The sequence below is a fragment of the Ochotona princeps genome, chromosome 19 (assembly GCF_030435755.1).
Source record: "Ochotona princeps isolate mOchPri1 chromosome 19, mOchPri1.hap1, whole genome shotgun sequence".
Classification (NCBI taxonomy): Eukaryota; Metazoa; Chordata; class Mammalia; order Lagomorpha; family Ochotonidae; genus Ochotona; species Ochotona princeps.
The window spans coordinates 9392885-9413828 of record NC_080850.1 but is presented as its reverse complement, the minus strand read 5'-3'; the positions used below and the strand labels follow the sequence as shown (position 1 = coordinate 9413828).

At 42.7% G+C, this 20944-nt stretch overlaps 1 protein-coding gene across 1 annotated transcript in view; it reads left to right on the top strand.

Moving 5' to 3' along the window:
* TENM2 (teneurin transmembrane protein 2) overlaps positions 1-20944 on the top strand; it is a 344410-nt gene that overhangs the window by 163325 nt on the left and 160141 nt on the right. The window contains exon 7 of the mRNA XM_058677877.1: positions 8922-9127. Within this exon, the coding sequence (XP_058533860.1) occupies positions 8922-9127 (206 nt within the window). The remainder of the gene's footprint in view (positions 1-8921; positions 9128-20944) is intronic.

The following is a 20944-nucleotide window of genomic DNA, read 5'->3' as shown; positions in this document are numbered from 1 at the left end:
TGCTGCTTGCCCTCCTGAGGTCACGGGAAAAATTCAAAGCTCTCACCAGCTGGTACAGGTTTTCTAATCCAAATCTTGGAAAGTCTGCAGAAAGGGAAAGTACGGGGGCTTAAAAAAAAATCATGGCCTTTCATAGGTGCCCTGTTAAAAGCTGTTTGCTGTTCCTGTCTGTTAGCTGTGTTTGACTGGAGTCATTCAAAGCTGGCAGACTGCCTGTTCCGAGCAGTGTGCCTACCTGTGCTATCTGCGGAGACTGGCACCAGCTAGAGCTGCTTGAATGCATCCCAAAGCCGGGGCAGAAGCAGCAGCCACAGCAGCAGCAGCAGCAGCTGGAGAAAGTCCTGCCTCATCAGAAGGCAGCGTGCAGCAGGCAGCACATGCCGCTGGACTGGGTCCGCCTCTCTCCTGAGAGACAGGGCCTCCCTGAGGAGGAAGCATGCCTGGCTTAGCCTGAAAGAGACAGGCAGGGAGCTGTTCTGCTTTTGGGAGAAAAAAGAAAGAAGTTTTGACAACTTGGCAACAAAGCTTCTCTTCTCAGAAGGAGACCATAGAAATGTTTAGGGAAGCAATCAGGCAACTATATTCTTGCAGGGGGGAGGGGAAAAGGTGTTAACAAGGTGTTAAGAGAGAGGAGAGAAAACAGAGAGCCTTGGGGAAATGGGGCCTTAGAGCAATTAAAAGCAGCCGATGGCACTGTTTGCTGGGCTCACCTGGAGGGGTGTGCCTTGTTCAGGATGGAAATCACGGGTGAGAGACTATAGGAGAATGTTCTTCTCTGCCCCTGCACATACAGCCAGCTTCCTCCCCATCTTTCTTAAAATGCCCAACAGGGACATTTCAAAGAAGGACAAGGAGGCAGCATATGTGCCCTGGGCTTAGCATTGTGTCACTTCACTTACTCTGAAGGGAAAAAGAAAAATCTGAGAACTAAGATTCAGAATGTTCCAGAAGTAGGACCCAAAGCAAGCATGTACCCAGGTACAAAATTTAATTCAAATCTGTGCCTTGTACAACTCCGAGCAGCATGTGGGAGCTTTCCTTCCATCATTTTCCAGAAAGAAGATCCTAGAATTGCTTGGCCCTCTCAGTGGATATTAGCCATCCAGAGACACTAATGCGCTCAGATCATTCTCCCAGGGCTATCCTAGTGTTCTAAGTATGACTTCGCTGTCTTTTTATCTAGTCTTTAAGAATCGCTCTACTCATCTATCATAATCATAACACTAAATTACCTTTAAGTAAGCATGAAAAAGTTTCATCTGAAGATGAAATGATATGCTTTCCATTATTGAGTAGACCTAAAAATGAGAAGTGTATTTTGCCTTAACTGGCCATGTTCTGCTTTAACTGACCAAAAAAATCCAGAGCCAAATTTATTGTCCTCTGACATGATATCTATCTACTTGTAACACTTGACACCAGAATGTCTTTCTGTTTCCTGTGTGGCCATAGCTATTGTCCTGGATAATTTTGCTTTCCAGGCAACTTTGGACAATGTCTTCAGACATTGTTTGATTGTCATGATGGCAACTGGCACCCAGTGGTGTGGAAACCTAGGCTGCTGTTCCACCACCCACAATACACAAGACAGCCTGCTACAATAAAGAATTCTCTCTACCTTAATGTGTTAGTGATGCTTTACGGGGACTCCAGTATGTTTTACCTATTAATGTCCTTGAATCTATAAGTCAGTACCACCATTCTTCCTAAAGAATGCAGAATATGCACTTACAAGTAAGTGAGTGTGTTCTATCACTGGTGACCTAAGATGTATTCTATCCAAGTCTGTATGTACATCCTAGCATTATGTTCAAATGCTTATCTTCAATTGTGTCCTTCACAATTGGGAATCACTGGTCTGTGCTGCCCTCCATAGATTAAAATCGGCCACTCACCCCAAGTGTTATTAAACTCCACTTCCAGGCCCCACATCCCTCCACAGCCCACACCAGCTTGGCCAGAGAGCAGAAGAAAACTCCTGGCAGAGAAAGAGTCCTAAGGGAAGAGGATGCTTTCCACAGTTAGTTTAGTAATCTCTAAATTCTTCCCTATGTACAACAGGGTCTGAAAAACACTGTGTAAGTCATATGATATCACCAGTTTGGATATTTTCCAAATGAGACAGACGAAATATTGGCCAAACCAATGTCCCTTGTGTCTTTTTGATGTGACACTTTGTTTTTTCTTCAACAGTAGGTGAAATCGCTTGAACATGAACTAAAACTCAGTACACTGCCTTTATGAGCATCAAAATCGTACACTTCTGATGACTCAAGGTGTAGCTCCTGTGAAGTTGTTTTAAAGTGTACCTTATAAAGTGACAAAAAGAATTTTACCTTTCTCGTGCACTCCTGACTCATTTAGGCAAAGTGACCTTAAATTTAAATTTCCTTCTCCAATGTCCGACCTCCCTCCCCATTGTTCAATTCTATACATTTAGATAAACTGAATCAATCCCAATCGACTACTTTTCCAGGGTTTCAAAGAGACAATCAAGATGTATTGGCAATAAGTTAATTAAATAACACCCCCTCCATTTTTTTGTGTGTGGTATACAATAATCCTTCATCCTGATAATGTTTTAATCAAGATACACCACACATTGCCAGGGAGGTTAATCTTATTAAGCAATTACTGGGTGAGTATCCAGCAGGAGCAAATTAAAATGTAAGCAAAACATGGGCATGTGAGTCCCATGTAAGATGGCACGTCAATAGAGATTTCATTACTGGTCTTTAAGAGTGTTTACTCTCTTCAGGTTTGGAAATGAATCTAATAGACAGGGCAGCCTACACTCTGTGATATGTTAGTGGAAACAAAGCTCTTGATTAATTAGTTGGGAGAGTATGTTCTTTGGGTTTTGTCTTCCTTCCCTTTCCCATTTGTTGTTGTTCCCGGTTTATTTTCACTCCCCTCTCTTCCAATTAAACCTGAATGTACGTGGATGTTAGTTAGGTTTCCCCTCTAGAGGTGGGCACCCACAGCCTGCCAGAATCACTCACCGTCTAGTGTGTATTTCTGTATTAAAAGGAATGAACTCATACATCTTCATTACGAGGACACGGAGTACTTTTTCTATAGATCTGGGATTAGATAAGCCTTGAACGCGAAGATTCAATACAGTATTCTGACCTGGTCAGAGAACATAAGGGAATCCAGGTTGATTGGTTAAGCCCAGAGGTAGCGGGTTAGAGAAGGGAGAGACCAGTGTGTATAAAGGCCACGGCATACATACCCCCCATTTGTGTGCTGGTTTTAAGAAAGAATAAACTCACAAGACAAAGCTCATGGATCATGCTCAAAACCTATCATTTGAAATTCAAGGTGTCCTCTGAAGGAGGGGTCAACAGACGACACCTGGGAGGCCAAATCTGTCCAGCCACCTGTTACTGTAAAGTTTTCCTGGAGCACAGCCAACCCCATTCACCTACTGTCTTTGGCTGCTTTTGCAAGCCAGAGGCAGAACTGATGAGATGCCAAAGAGACCAAAGGGTTCACAGAGCCTAAACTTTTTACCCTTCACCAAAAGGGGAGATTGGTGACCATGCCCATATCATTTTCCAAATCTATTTTTCCTTTTCCTGAACTTTTCCCAGTAAATAGTTAAAAAGATTGTAGGAAAGCAGAGGAAGGAGTTCAAGCAGCCAAAATGTCAGTTTTTTTCCTTCTGAATCAAGCCCCAGATGCCAGATATCCTTACCTAGGAAGATCCCTGTTACCTAGTATTCTGGAGTGGATCTGGTTGAACACAAACATGAATTCCTTTACTTAGCAGCCCATGGATCCTCATTCTGCCTCCAGTTCCCCATCTGTAAAATGGTACTCACAGCATAAATGAGATAAAACTTGTGGAAACATGGCCTGCACTATCAGACATTTCTGAGCCACCCCTGAGTGCTGTCATTCACGCCATCCTTGCAGGTCTTATCCGTCCACTGACCAAGTCTCCATGGTCTGCCTCTTCCTCTGGAGTGCCGTGTTTTCCAATGGCAAAGAAGTCACTCACATGTCAGGGTCCACAGTATGCCCACTGCTTGCCTTTAGCTTCTGAGAATTACAGCAAGCCAAGAATGAAGTTTGCTCCCTGCACGTTCACGGGGTGGGGCCACTGGGAAGCAGGACTTCCCAGTCCAAAGGGCCCACAGACAGAACAAGTTGCCCCGCTCCCACGTTATTTGTGCTATTGCATCTTGAATGCCATCTCAACCAGCCTTACTGTTTTAAGTCCTACCATTCTCGGTTTATAACTCAGCTGTAAACATTTATTTGTGCCTGGAGCACTTTTCTTTCCTACCCTTTGAAAAAAAAAATCAGAATTTCCAGATGGTATGCAAGTTGGGGGAAAAATGGCAAAGACTGTTATTCTGTTTAGAAACATGTTTTTCTACACTTGCCCTTTCAGCAAAAACTTCATAATGATTCTGACTGGTTGGCTTAATGCATGGCACGAGGAGCCAGATTAGCAGGGAGGTTGGTAATTCCTCCTCTGGCTCCCATCAGTCAGCCTCTCCATGAACACAGCCTAGAGTTTCCAGAAGATCACTTCCCTACATGGGGGCTTTTCCAATGTCAGTGAAGTCCCCACAAGGACTCAGGAGTCATGTCATTGTACCTGAGTCAGACATCACATGACTACACATCCACTGGCTAGCACCAGCAGCCTGTGCACAGACGTCCTCTCGTTTTGGAAGCCATGTTTTCCATCTGGTGTTACACGTGGGTACCACTTATGTACGTCCACCATAATGGTGTGGTGTCCACTTCTGCCTGCTGCCCACAGCACAGCACTACGCTGTGTGATTACTGTTCTACACAGAATCATTGTAGCTTGACATGGGTTTCAGTAATGAGACTTTGTTCCTCTCCACACTGTATTCTATTATTCTCTTTGGCCTCATTTCCCTTGCAGAGTTGACTCGAACACCCAAGTGTCTCCTGTTTGCTGTCTGCACTGCTGTGTGTATCCCTTCTATGTTGCACAGGATCTGAAATGCAGCCATCGTAGTGTTTAGACTCATGGGTTCCATGGGCAATCAGATAAGACTCCCAGTCTGACTGCTGAAGAGATGTGTGAGCAACCATTCCCTTAACTTCCGTGAAGCTAGGTTGTCTTATCTGAAAACTGGGGCAAACCATAAGATTTTGGAAAAAGTAATAAGCACTCACTAAAATTTAGGTACTAAGAGCAGTACTCATAAACTGAATGACTTATTAATATACAACTTCACCTGAAGGTAAGAGGTCTAAATATTTATCCACGCTCCCAGTGGCAAAGAGTTGACCATTTTATCTAAGACAACAAACTGAGATTTCAAGAGCTATAAAGGCAACATAGAATCCCAAGAACTAGGGATTTCTTAAAAATGTGAGGGTTGTGTGTGACTCTCATCTCAGAAACAGCGATGATCAGGATGGAAAGCTAATCCTGCAGAATAGCCAAGCTACAGCAGGTGAGACCTGATGCTCTGCTAATGTCTCAGGCCAGCTATTTTCTTGAGCAGTGAAGCCAAGTTTCTTAGGAAAATCTTTTCATTTACCTGTTGGTTAAATGAAACTCTAAAGGTGATTGCCCTGCTTCCCCAATAGGGGGAAACGAAGTGTAATGACTGAAGCAATATTCTGAATTCGGCTTTATTTGCAATAGATAAAAATATGTGAGGCAGAATCATCTGCAAGGCAGATTGATGCTGAGGTGCCTCTGCAGTCCTGTTGAAGTTAGGACGTATTAATATGAAGCTTCATTTCCCTGGGATGGCTCTGAGTCCATTCCCTTTATCACTTGTTTGGGGAATAGTTTCGCTGTTTCCGTAAATGAATTATGGCAACATTTTCTGAAATGATTAGCTCCTAATGTGGCTATGGAAGGCTGTCGTTTCGCTGAACATCAGTCTTATTTAACTGGTTGGAATTTGAGGTACATGTTTCAGAAAGAGGCAATCACTTCACATTTACATGAGCAATCTTCCGTGCAGTGATCGAGCTGGGCCATCCTGTGAAATTGATCATTAGAGTCCAGCCTCGGAAGCCCCAGAAATCTCATCTTTAAGCTGGAGATGAACTAGACAGAGCTATCCTATCTGAAACATCCGTTTCTTGTAGCATCACCTCCATTCTTCATGGTGGGCACACAGAAAAGTTTGGATGAGAGTCTCAGGACTGTGGCCGCTGCCTGGACTTGGTCCTTGCATGTCAGGTCACCATAAGTAGTTGGTGTCCAGAACTCATGCGTGCAGGTCAGTCACTCACAAGATAATTACACAATACTGCCTAATGCCTCTTTTCCTCATCCTCCCGAATCGGTCCCAAACCAAATCCACAGAACCCTGGGCTGAAGACTGCCTAGACAAGGGATGCTGGGATTGTAACATACACAACTCTGATGCTTCCTGGTAATGTGAGTACTATTGTAGATGCTGTATAAATATTTATTGCAGTGAAATGAGAGTGAATGGCCCAAACAACTCACTTGGGACATCCTTTACTCACTGTTAAATGTCATATCTTGAGACACTCTACTTAAGCAACCTACACAGGGCTGTCCACCAGACAAGCAGCAAGAACACACATCAGCTTCAGCTGTGCGGATGGAATGACCTTGTGACCTTGTGCCCTCTAGCTGCCACGTCTTATTACTTGTGGCCCATGAGTTGCCCTTCCCAGTCTACAGGTGTACTGACCACTCATAGTATATTGATTTTTAAAGCTTTGAAAAATGACTGTTGATTAAGACCTTCTTTCCTTAATTATGCCCGTACTAGACAAGCTTTATTTTCAATGACACCACCGCAGATATTCTGTTCAAATCCGAGGGAAGTCATTGCTGCTGATTCTAGACAGCACTACCACAGACAGGATGGAAAGATGTAGACGCACCTTACAAGGCAGGTCCTCCACATGTTACCTGATTTAATCCTCAGACGTACCCCACTGTGTAAGTGACATACCTAGAGAGGGATAGTGAACAGGCCCGAGACACACAGCTGGGAGTTACCCCAGCTAGGATTCAGACCCAGGGCTTAGCAGTTCCACTGAGTCAGCCGCCTCCTTGAGAGCTCTGAACTTCTTCCTATGAGAATGTTCACCTGATAGGTCAAGATAGAAGCCATAATTACCTGTTTCTTTGCTATCTATCTTTGTGTGGGGGTCCTGTTAGGGACTAACTTTGTCAACGGTCTTGGAACCCCTGACATGGCTGAGGAAAGCTTACGTGGAAGTCCTCATTCATGCGCCTCAGACTGGCTTCAGTACTGCTGTCTTTGACCCTACAGAACAGCAGAAACCCACACTTCTGGATGCCGGCAGACTTGACCTTCAGGGATGAACAGTCACAGAGATGGTTCCCCGGCGCTGGCAACAGCAACTCACAACATTTGTTTTCATCTCTTTGGAGGAAGTAACTGCACAAAACTCTTCAGTTTCTCATTACTTTTAAAATTCAAACGTTGTAACTTGGTTTTTTTTATTAATTAATTACTTGTTTTTAAGCTGTTTTTCAAAGTTGATAGAGAAAAATCTTTGCTATAGAGATATTAATATAACAATAGGCAGATTTCAGTGAGACCTATAGACTAAAAATCATGTCATATCAAGTGTGGAATTTGTGATTTTGAAACCTGTACTGTGGTGAATTCAGAAAAATGAGTGTCTCTGCTTTGAAGAAAAGCCCGTAGGTGGTCACAGGTTGAAGAAGATTCTGTATTTTATTGTTAATGTTTCTGAAAAAATGTGTGTGCATAAGTGTATGCATATTTGCACATGCATGCCCATGAGGGTACAGCTCCCATCCACTCACTCACCCCTCACATATGCCCAATGGCCTGCTCTGGGTTGGGGCAGAAGCTGGATGGAACTGGTAGTAAAACTGAGGCCTACCACATGTGCCATAGGAATCCCTTCACCTGAGCTGTCAAGGCTGCCTCCCAGAATCTACAGGAAGCTACTGTGAGGCAGTGGATGCAGAAATTGAACCCAGGCACTGATATGTGACGCAGGAATCTTAAATGCTAGACAAAATGTCTGCTTAATAAGTTCATCTCCATGCTAAAATGATTTGAAATCCATGAGAGTTTTTAATGTGTTTTCTATGTACTCTTGAAGACCCCTCAAATGACCCTCTCTCTATATATATAGATCTATCTATCAATTGATCAATCTGTATCTATCTATGTGTGTGTATGTGTATATATATATATGTATGTATGTATATATATATATATATAGAGAGAGAGAGAGAGAGAGAGAAACCCGTATGTATAGAAACCCTCCTCTTTAACTTCTGAAGAATGCTCTGTGTGGCCGTGTGAGCAGCTGCTAATATTGCAACAGTAATGTCTTCATGTCATTGACAGAATTCTGTCATTTCCCCACAGTTCTTAGCCCCTTCCTTCAAACTCACCGAGGGAAACAACCCCAATATTGAATCAACCTCAAATGAAATCCTCATTTTCTGCTTTGTTTTTTTTGTGTGTGTGTGTTTACTCTGAACTGATTTTTGTTTAAAATGTCAGTGTCTATTGGACTTGTTTGTGTCTGGAAAGGATAATGAAAGGCTGTACGAATTCAATTTGGTTCCAAATTAACATCACCCTTCCCTTCCCTGTTGGGAAATTTCACATCACAGTCACATTCCAGGTGGTTGGAAGGTTTCCACATACTTAACGGACTCTAACTGTTTTTATATTTGATCAGTAAAGGGTAATCGTGGGATTTTTAGAAGCATTGTGCCAAGATTTCAGATACCCTGGAGTAGGAGTTTATTTTTTGTTATGTAAAACCTAAATGTTTTAGGTATGACTTGAAAAAGAAACTTTAAGCTTATTCTTAACAGTAGAGAAACAAAAATGCTGGCATATAATTAAGCAGAACTGCAGAGCTAGCTACAGTACACTGAGGTCCTGAACTTACGTCTTCTTGTTTTGCAGTGCCCTGGTCATTGAAGAACAGCAGCATAGACAGTGGAGAAGCAGAAGTTGGTCGCCGAGTGACACAAGAGGTCCCACCAGGGGTGTTTTGGAGGTCTCAGATTCACATCAGTCAGCCACAGTTCTTGAAGTTCAACATCTCCCTTGGGAAGGATGCGCTCTTTGGTGTTTACATAAGAAGGGGGCTGCCACCATCTCATGCCCAGGTATGACCATACTTGACACATCAAAATGCTAAAAATGTGTGTATGTACAATGTCCCATCCACTAGGGTGGCTATGATTAAAAAGATGGACCTCAGCTGGTGCTGGCAAGAATGTGGAGAGATGAGAACCCTTACATGGCATCAGGGGGGAATGTAGAATGGCACCACTATGGAAAAGAATTCGATCACTCCATAATTAGATGTGGAGTTACTGTGGGGCTCTGCAGTGTGTTTCCCTTCTAGGTCTGTAACCAAGGAAAATGAAATGAGTGAACAGTGAAATGTGACCCATCCATGCAGAGGTGTACCAAGGGCCATGTACTTTGTAAATCTGCTTCCATGAACTATCCGGAATAGGTAAAGCCAGAGAAAAAGAAAAGCAGATTATAGGTATTGTCAGGAGCCACCAACAGGTTTCTTTGAGGTGGAGGCTGATCAAATGGCACTGAGAATAGATAGCTGTGATGACTGCATACTACAGTGAGTACACCAGACCCACTGAATTATAAAATAATGAAATCTTATTATAAAAACTGCATCTTGGGCCGAAAAAAAAAGTCTTTGATTAAGCTAACTTTCCTAGATATGAGGGTTAATCTTGGGTACTTGACATTCTGGCTGTTGGGTTAGTTTGTTTAAAATACCATTAAGAGCCATTCCTTTCACGTGACAAGAATGATGTAGTGTAAACCGGAGTTCAGCCTGTGTCTCTCAGTGTCTTCCCTGTGCAGAATTCCTTTGGCATCATGACAGTAATTTGTTCCCAGAACTGCGAATCACAAAATTGGATCATAGTAAGGGTTTTAATTATTTTTTTCTCTCTCTCATTCCTCCTTTAATTTGTCCCAGTGGATGTTTTGTTTGCTATGGCACTTGGGGTGAATATCTTTTTGCAGTAGAGTTGTGCTGATATCCTAAGGAAAGGCAAGAATCTCATTTGTTTGCAAATCCAGCAAGAACATCATGTGTATGGCGAGGGGGAGAAAAACGGTGGAGGGGAAGCACCCCTATATTCAGTCAAAACCGACTATGTGTGGTAAAGGTATTCATCTCAAAAATTCAACTGAAGAAATATAAAGCTTCAAGACCCGTTGTACATACAAGGCAGTCAGGTCACTGTGTCCCTGTCTTTAGCTCACCGCAGACATTGTTAATCGATGGCAGCACTTCTCCTCACTGAGCCCGGTGCATAATACCTCCAACAGAACTCTCGAGGCAGCCACTACCAATCGACCAGTGTTGGCTCTCAAGACAAAACTTATTTGCAATCCCCCACCCCTTTACAGCCTGATATGATCGATATCAGGACTGCAAGTACTATTTCTCTTTTGACCGTGGAGGGCTATGTACATTTTTATTAGCCTGCACAGCCCATGCTGTAGGGACCAATATGTAAAGTGGTAATCAATGAGTCCTCTATTCATTCATTGAGAAAAATATTTAGTGGGCCAGGCGCTGATCATCAAGAGATGAGTTAACACAGCCCCTGACCAAGCAGAACTCCTGATAGAGAAATCACATCTGCTCTTCCAAGAGATTCTCAGCCACAGAAAGAGGAATTCAGCTGAAAGAAGTCCCTAAGGCATTTCTCCAACTTCTGGCCAAACAGCAGGATGCTGTTCTGGGAAGTTGCACAAATGATTTGGTGGTCTCCTTGACCTTCAGGCTCCACTGATTCCACTGTAGTGTAGCGAAGGATTTACAGTGGAGAAATCTGCTTGTTGGCGTTGTTCGGGTGAGTATGAATGTGCCTCCAGGCACAGCTGAGAATAACTCTCCTCGCAGCCAGTTCAATGCAGGGAGCTTTGCTGGAGAATATATTTCTTCGCCGCATTGTTCCAGAGTACTTTTCAGCCCCTCTCTTTCGTGTTCTGGGCAACTGGAGTCGTGGGCAAGGCAATGATGATGGCAGGTCAAGTCAGCAACTCTCTTTAATGGAATGATAATGGACAGCAGGCAGAAACATACTCCATCCGCTGTCCCTGCTGTTCTGACATTCAGAGCTCACTTGCTCAATGACAATGGTCCTTTTTCTTTTGTGCCTACCCCACACTGCCCATCTTGTGCCAAGCCAGTGATTGTTCTAGTGATCGTCTTCCCATAATAGCTCCTCTCCAGGGACAGCCCCTTCACGTATTTCAAGGGAAAGGAAATAAATAGACATGGGCTGATATGTACCCGGCTCTTAGTCAAGCTGCTCTTAGTCAGTGTGTGTTGGAAAACAGGAGGGGGCCAGGTGAGCAAGGTACAGTAGAAGCACCTAGAAATGTAGCACGAAAGTATAGTATAGGAGCACTGTTTAAAAAGCAACCAAAAGAGAAATGCTACCTACACATCCTCACGTTTATTCCCTGTCATTATATGTATTCATGTCCACTTGATGAGCTACATTTCCTCAGGGAGAGAGTACTTATCTCTTTGCAGGGATAGGTGACTAACGCATGTCTCAACCCATTATAAAATTTCTCATTTCTATTGGCATATCCTATCAAGGAACTTAAGTTCTGTGGGGATTGGCAGCCTAGCCAAGGTGACTCATTTGAGTTAGAGAAAAAGAAAGAAGGGAGGAGGGGAAAGAATATGAAATTCTATTGGCTGTGCTGCATACAATCACTCTGTTTAAATTTTATTGAGTATCATGCTCTGACCAAGAGCCTACAAGGTTTAGTATCCTTGTCCAAGGATATTAAATACAGAGGCAAATCCTTTCCTACCTACTTAAATTGCCCAAGATTCAGAGCATGTCCCAATTGACTTTTTGAAACTGGCCTTTTATGGAGATGAAAAGGAGAAAAAGTGCTGGAATTAGAGTGGGAACTCCAGAATACGTACCCCACCTCACATTAACCAGGTGACCTTGAATGTGTTTCGTTACCTCTCTTAGCTTCAGTTGGATTTATGCCTAGGCCCTCCCTTAACACTGTTGTAACAAGAGCAACAAAAGTAGGATGCGGAAAGACTTTTTAAACTAAAGCACAGTTTTAAAAAAAAGATAAAATACTACAAGTGTTTTATTGTACAGATCCCAGGGCTGTTTTATTCAAAATGCTTGGGTCCATAAGTGTTTCAGATTTCCAAAATTTCAGCATTTTTTGGATTAAAGATATTCAACCTGTACTTAGAGATTCTGGTGGCCCTCACAAATACTTTATATAGATAGAAAATTATGCAAATATAGTTTTTAATACAAATTGCCTTCCCGTTTTTTTTTCTTTGTACTCAAGGAAAAAAAATTGTATTTTTCATTGAGGAAACCAATGGATGAAAGGAAAAAAAACCAAAACCTTAATTTGAAACAGTCTTCTTTTGCTAGAACAGAGCCTACCCACAGAATTAAAAAGAATGAAAAAGACCTCAGAATCTTAGTAGCTAGGAACAGCAAAGGCTACTCTTTCCAAATTTTTGAGTTGCATTATTTTGTTGTTGTTTGAAAGACAAAGGGAGAGAAAATTAAAGGGGAAAGAAAAGAAACCGACAGAGAGCTCCCATCTGTTGTTTCACTCCCACCAGTGCTTTTAGCAGCTGAGACTTGGATGGGACCAAAGCCCAGACTCTAGGCACTCAATCCCTGTCACCCACATGGGTGCAAAGAGCTCCATTACCTCAGCTATCCATGCTACACCCCGGGGAGTATCCTGGCAGGAATGAAGGCTATTTCTTATTGCTCTATTTCAATGGTTTCTCAACCACGGCCAATCTCGCCTCATCTCTCATGTCCCGTTCCCTAGAAACACTTTGGCTGTCATGGGTGGAAGGAAGCCACCCTGAGTAGCTGGTGGCTAGAGACTAGGGATATTACTGAATACCTGGCAAGGCATAAGACCATGCCTGCAAAGAAAAAGCCAGCCTCAAACGTTCACAGTGCTGAGCTAGGAGAGCCTTGAATCACATGTTTCTCTTCAGTTACTGAGGACTTTTAACACACCATCAGTGTCACTCAGGGCCACGGATATACAGAGCTTCCACTCTCGTGAGAAACAGGGCCGGTTGCCTGTGGTCAAGGAAGGAGAAGGTAGGGCAACTGATCCAAAAGCATTCTGCAGTGGGAGAGATGCATACCATGGGTGCATTTCTCATATTGATCAAAATAGGTCCCATCTTGACTTGAGTAGCACAGGGAGGACAATCTGATGACCTCCTTAAGGAGGAGCACCAGACATATCAATACACAGCCCTCCCGATTTACACATGAAGGGTTTGCAGGCGTGTCCCGGTGGCATCCTTAATCCTTCTGCCGAAGATAAAACCTTTAGGATCTGATTCACATTGCCAGACTGTTCTGAAGGTTTGTAGCAGTAACACTGCTACCCATCGGCAGCGCTGTGTAAATGCCCATTTTTATTTACTTGAGCCCTTGCCTAAACTGGATATTATCATTTTTAAGCTTTGTCAGTTTGAAAGGCAAATAGTACTTTGTGTATTTAATGCAGCGTTTTCACATGCTTCATTGCATATTTTTAAGACACAGACAAAAAAAGGAAAAAGAAAAGAAAAATCAATCTAAGCCATTCGTAACCTACCAGCTCCAATTCTTATGGGGATGGTGTGTGTACAGCAGAAGTCTAGTGCATCTTGCCAAATATTTGAAATCCTACAAACTGTCAGATTTGCTCAACCCTGGCTCTAGAAAGAAAACAGATCAGACTGGAAAAAAAATAAGAATCTGACCTGGCTACAGTGCTAGGCATCAAAGGAAAGCTCAGAGGCTGTTGCTGCAAGTCAGGATTTGAGGTGGTTAAGGCAGTGAGCAAGTCTGCTTGACAGTTCATCACTGATTGCTACTGATATGTCAAGCCAAGTGAAATCCTTTGCGAGAACAAGTCAATAATCGGTAAATTAGGTACATGATTAACCTGAGACAACAAGACGCAGTTAGCACTTGGGAGCCCTACCGGGACTTCACCTTCTCCACAATCCTGTTTAGCAAATATGAAAAATGCCTATTTCATCACTTAGACTGATGGAGCCAAGAACCCAGTGACTTACAGAGGCAACTTAGAAACATTGAGTAGGCTTACAGCTCTAGTAGGTTGATTAAGGGGTGAGACCAGAGATTAAATAGCAGATGCAGCAATGCCCTGATGCTTTCGGCTGGGATGTGTCTATAGGATTGAAAGCAAAACTAGTCACATACAAAATACATTAACCGATAGAACTGATGCTTTTGAGAGCGTACCCGTTGTCCCATGGTGATGCCAAATCATGGCAAATGTGGAATATTGGGCACCTGTGAACCAAGATGAAATGACAGAAGCCAGCCTTCCTATTTATCCTCATCAGAATTCCCTAATGACATTTGTTTAAAGAGAGACGTCTAGATGGTCATGGGTGGAGTTAGCTTTGGTTCAATTTATCACTTGCCATTGCAGGGCCTTATCTGAAAACGAACTTTTCCTTTCCATGTCCCCTTCTTTTGCCCTGATGTGTAAACCTGCACACAGTTGTAATTAGACATGAATGGGCTCCTGAATGGGCTCCCGACTGCCCTGAGCACCTAGCTCTGTCATTTTGCTGCTGTTTTCCACCTTCCTCTGCTAAGGCTTCTTACCTACAAAGGAAGGGGGCATGTTTTCAAGAACCTTCCTTTCTAAAAGAACTTGAGGCTTAGAAAAAGATTTTATGAAGCCAAGTACGTTATGCTCAGTGCTTTTAGGAAGGGTTTTTCAGGAACCCCCTTGCGATTATCTGTGACCTAACTGGAGCCACAACTGCCACGTTGTGGTGGGCACCCTCCTGAGGGGTTACCAAGCGGAGCAAGGAAATGTCTCCTGGGATGCTTGAATTTGACAGGAGAGCTGGCTCAGGAAGATACTGAGAGTGGCTTTAGAGAAGGGCAGAAGTCATGGAACTGAGAGAGAAAGACATGGAGAAAGTGGGGACAGCACAAAATCATGCCTTAAGCTGAGCAGAGTCTTAAAAAGGTGCCAGAAATCAGGAGCTTGCCAATTTTCTAAGTCAAGGGCTTTTATCCTCATGTGAAAGCTGATGTAGAACTCCAGACGTAAAAAAGACAAGAATGATAGTTTTCTTGCATACACACAGCTTGTTGAAGCCCATGTGCATTTTTATGTCCTGTCTACCCCTTGCATATATGTGTTAATGCATCTGTATGCACACATGCAGCACCATTCCTTATGCAAAGCAGCTTAGTGTTTGTACAGTAACTTAACACACCCAAATAGTTAATACTGTGTAGGTGCTATTCTGCATTGTTTAAAATATCATCACAAGAAAAGAAAACTATATATGTAGCACAAATCCATTTTTTTCCAAATAGTTTATATTAGTTCATTGTTAAATCTACTGGTATTGGAGCACTGGATTTAGAGAGCCAGTTTTGTGTGTGTGTGTGTGTGTGTGTGTGTGTGTGTGTGTGTGTGTGATGAATAGATAGACTCATAAACCCAGAGAAAGAGAATAAACTCATGAGAATAAGCTCACCAATCTAGGGATAGGTGGGGAGAACATGTTTGGGAACCAGTGAATGGAAGACCAGTCCTTCCGCCTCTCTCTGCCTTTCAAATACACCAAAATCAGTAGACTTTGAGAATGCTTATTTTTATCTACAAAGTCTTAAAAGTAAAACAAGTGTTGCCTCCCCAAATCAAACACACTCAGAGTTGTTTCATTTGAGTTATTGAAGTATTAGTATTTGTCTTTGCATTCCTCTTAATTTTTATAATCTCCTTAAGGAAAAAAATGAATCAGTGACACAATCTGAATCTGTTTTGAGAAACACAAGTTTCGGAAGGGTATAGATGATGACTGTAATCTTCATCACTTTCAAGACTCTATTGATTCATGTACTTGGTTTTGTTTGCAGTTTCTTGACAAATCATAATGAAAGTATTTAAGTAGTTGCAAATAGCAACAGTATTTTCTTTAATTGTTTCACTGACAGGCTGTGGATCCTCTTCAATTAAATTGATCCACAATCTTGAAAGAAGAGCAAGAGGAAATGATTATTTCAAGGTTAAACCCTTACAGTCTCTAATAGCTTGTCACATCCCTTGCCTTAGATACAAAAGTAGAGGAACTTCACCCATGCTTTGAAACTCTCACCGCTACACAACCTATTACATATGCCCTGGATTCCACTCCAGGATTCCCACCCTGACACATTCATGTGTCTCCACTCTCCCTGGCATTGAGTTGAACAGGATCCACCAGGAAGCAGGTGCTGGTGTGGTGTTCCCTGAGCAGGCATCATCATGGATTAAAACAAGGCACAGTGCAGATCTGTAAGCTTACTAATAAATGTCCATTGTAGACACTCAGATCTGTGCTTAGAGATGCTAAGGAAACTCTGATCTGAATATCTTCACAAGAATCATTGGCTTCTAAGATGTTTATTGAAGTATCTTTTGGAAAGCATGCTGTGTAGGGAAACTGTTGTTATAAAAAAATTGTTCATTCCACAGTCATCTGATCACTTATATAAACATTCGCCACTTGTAGCTCCTTCCCCATGTAATACCAGTGTCCACGTGCACCCATCATACCACCAACAGTGCTAGAGAGCTTCAAGTACTGTTTACCACATGTTATTTTATCGTTACAATCTCCTTCCAAAGTGGATGCAACTAGAGCACCCCCATTGTACAGATGAAAGAATGGGAACAGAGTTCAGGGTCTCAAAGCTGGCTTGGGTTGGACTTGGCAGGCAGGCATCCTCCTCTTCCTCCTCTCAGATTTGCAGTCGTTGCCAAGAGCATCTGCCACTCAATGCAAACACAATCGTATACTAAGTGAAATTAGAGCTGTGGCCAAAACCAGGAATTTCATTAAAGCCAGTGAAAATGGTGCCGAAGGTTTTGAATGTGTCGCAGGAAAGCCTTGGTAAATACAGATCTGGCTGAGGAAGCCCAGTTAAACACCAAGGCTGAGACAGTTAACAAAGAAGCTGACAGGATTGGCACTTCAAAGAGGGTGATTATAAAAACATAAAAAGGGATCCTGGGAGATTTGGGGGAGAGATCCAATATGCTTCCAGAATCATCCTTTTGGATTGCCTGTGCCAGTCAAAGTGAAATGCTGCTGCATTGTTCTTGCACATCTCATTGATTGTGGGATGTAATAATGCTCATCTTTTGACATCTCTGAAAACGGGATGTGTTTTGCGATCGATGAAGCTGAGATAGAATGAAATGTTTGGTGTCACCTTTTTGTGTATGTATGAAAACCCAATATTCATTCTCACAACTCAAGCATAGTTGCAAATAGAACCTGAGTTCCTAAATCTGAGATAAAATAAACTTTAAAATGTAGTTTCCGTTTCCAAAATAAAGTCCAAATCAAATTTTTCCTATGTATTAACTGTATTCACTATATGTAGCTTCTTATTCATTTTAAACATCCCCATATAGCTAGATCCCACTGCATACAAGAAGCCAGCAGAGGATCTACTTGCAATTTTTAAAATATAAGGGTACGGCAATGTAGAGCATAGTTAAGCCACCACTTGGATTACAAGCATCCCTTATCAGAAGTGCCAATCCAAATACTGACTGCTGGAGTTCTTATCTGGGAGGCAGCCGACCAAATGCCCAAGTGTTTGGAACCGTACCAGCCGTGTGGCACATCCAGATGGACTTCTGGATTCCTGGCTTTGGCTTGGCCCATACCTAACTGTCGTGTGCATTTGGGGAGGGACCAGCAAACGAAAGGTCTTTTTCTTTGCCTATCTCCCTCTTCCTCTCAATCTTCCTCTCCCTCCTCCTCTCCTTCTCACTCTCAGCCCTATAGTTTCTCTGTCTCTCCCTCTCTGTCACTCTACTTTTCAAGCAAAGATTTTTTTTAAAGATTTATTTATTTTTATTCCAAAGTCAGATATACATAGAAGAGGAGAGAGAGACAGGAAGATCTTCCATCCGATGATTCACTTCCCAAGTGAGTGCAACAGCCAGTGCTGTGCCAATCTCGAGCCAGAAACCAGGAATTTCTTGCGGGTCTCCCACGCGGGTGCAGAGTCCCAAGGCTTTGGGCCGTCCTCCACTGCTTTCCCAGGCCACAAGCAGGGAGCTGGATGGGAAGCGTGGCTGCCGGAATACAAATCAGCACCCATACAGGATCCTGGCACATTCACGGCAAGGACTGAAACCACTAGGCTACCGTGCCAGACTCAGATTTATATATATATGTATATATATATATATATATATACACCATTGAGTTTATATGTGTATTTGCATATTTCTATGTATGTGTATGCAGATGCACAAACACATACATTTATTGTGGAAGAAAAGGGGGAAAATGTATTTCTGTTTCTAAATTTGTTTTGATTCTTGCTTTGATTCACCTTGTGTGCTCCTGGACAAACATCTACTCCTAGGTGTCTGAATTTCAAAACTTCTTACAGGGAAATTAGCTTTTATGCTGTTTCCATAAACTTTTTAAAGTATCCACATATATTGGTAATGATAGGAAACATGTAAAATATGAGTGATTTTACTATAAGTAACATGTTTTCTGTTCATTAATCATTTTTATAAATACAAGATTTTATCATATACTTATGACAAATATATTTATTTGACATATATATTGATTTTTGCCCTGATTATTTAGTAATCTTTAATAATAGGTAAGGCAGTATTTCCACACTAGATATTCATGCATAAACTCAGTTTAAATGCTTGAAAAATTATGCGTTACCTAGACCCAAGAAATGTTTTAGCCAGTCCCTCTTTTTAATATTGTAACCTGTTTTGCAGCAAACAGTCTTGCAGATATGTTTGTGTATTTTTACATAATTTCTCAAACAGTTAGAGTGAAATTGCTAACTCACAGAGTTCCCACTGCATCATGGTTGTATAACAGTAGCTGTGACCATCAGAATAGCAGACATTGACTGGGTACCTACTGTAATCCCAGCTAAGCTCACCACGATCTTACTTTTCTCCCACCTTGGGAATAAATAAGTTGAAGTTGCTTGCCCAGTATCATGCTGCCCCATGAAAAGTTGTGAAAGGTTGTGATCTGGGAGAAGCCGCCAGGGCCAGTCTTCCTTTTTGGTGCTTGAGCAGTCTCTCTGTGACTGGCCGCATTCCCAGCCTGCCGCCTCTCCCTGGTGGTGTGTTTGATGTATTCTCAAAACTGGCCCACATGAGACCCTCCTATTGATCTTGGGAGGGCAAGGAGCCAAATGTGACATTTTTGATAAATCATTGGCTAAAGACAATTAGAAATGAATGTACAGTAAATAAGGAGTCACATCAGCAAGGAATTGGGAAGTAAAGCGCCTGCCCTGCTGACCTCCCAGTGCAGCCTTTGTGCATCTCAGAACAGCCTGAAGATGGCCATCAACTTCACTAACCTTGATCCCTTAGCTCCATGGGGTCCACACTGCGGCTCCCTGGGTCTTCACAACAATACCTTCTACTCTTCTGCTTGGCTGGATTGAAAGGCTGCCTAATGAGAGCATGACCTGTGGGAAGATGAAATATGAAATTAGTCCACTCACGCACTTAGCAGTAGTCATTGAGGTCTGCCCTGGGGCCACCGGGATAAAAGGCATCAGCTCTGCTCTCAAGGAGGTGGGGACCTGACAAGTTGAGAAATGATAGCAACATCAACTAGATAGGGTGGTGACCTTGGAAACAGAAACATGTTCTGGTTTCAGATCTTACCTGTCTGCCACACAGAAGCTGAAGTATATGTGGATACTTTGCAGTAGATCCGATTTCACCACCCATGCAATAAGGATTGTACCTGCTACCCAGGTTGCAGTGACAATGAATGAGATAAATGCCTGGTGAACAATAAGCACCCTATGAGATGGATCCATCTATCAAATCGGTCTTCAACCCTTACCGCTGCATCATAGGTAGCCTCGCCACCTAGAGGAGCTATGCAGGGGGAATGGCCAGGCTTCTGGCTAAAACCAATCCTACTGTGCACAGTGAGTTTTCAATACTCATCAAAGCTCTGTTCTCCAGCTCAACGTGCAGGTCCTATCCTTCAAGATCTCCTTCTAAGTGTGGAAGGCAGCAGAAGTTTAAGACACCTCTGCTGTGGCACAGAGCAACACTGCATGCAGCTGCCTGGGATAGAAGAGATGCATGTGGCGTGCTTCCTGCTCGCACTGTGTTCCTGTATATTTGATGAACCAGATGGCAGCCATGGACTGTACTATGCCTGACAAAGTCAGCACAGACTAGCCATTATTGCGACTCCAGGGGTTAGGTCTGTGGGAGCATAGAAAGGAGCATACAAGGCAACCACATTTGTAGCTCGTGAGGGCATTTAGGGCACTTTCCTAGAGGAAGAGCTACTGAAGCTGAATCTTGGAGGATGATTAAAGGGAAAAGGGAAAGATATTTCTAGGCAGAGGCAAATGAAGGCACCTTTGTAATATATGCTGTATTGAAGCTTCGTCATGAAATCATCTTTTTGCCAGGGATGGTACTACTTCTTCACACTCACCAATGAAGGCACTGCTTTATTCTTTTGAAACTGGCACTTGCTAGTCTGGAGTAATTAGATAGATGTTGGGGGACAGCCCCTCTAGAGGCTTCATGGCTATGGACCTATGGACCTACAAGTAGGGACTTGACCCCAGAGAAAAATACTGATGTTCAGTGAAAGCAAAATGTTGCCAAACACCATGAGGCTGCAAGGGCCCCTTCTAACTTGGGAACACACACTTTCATATGCGTGGGAGAAAATCATGTTAAAAAAAAGGTGATTAGAACTTAAAATTTTTCAAACTTTGCTCCCTCCATGTGAAAGTTCATTGGGAAGAGGACACATTTGCTGAAGGAATCCGTTTTCAGATAACCCCGCCAGTCAGTCTGAGGCAGGCCCTGGAAGTGTA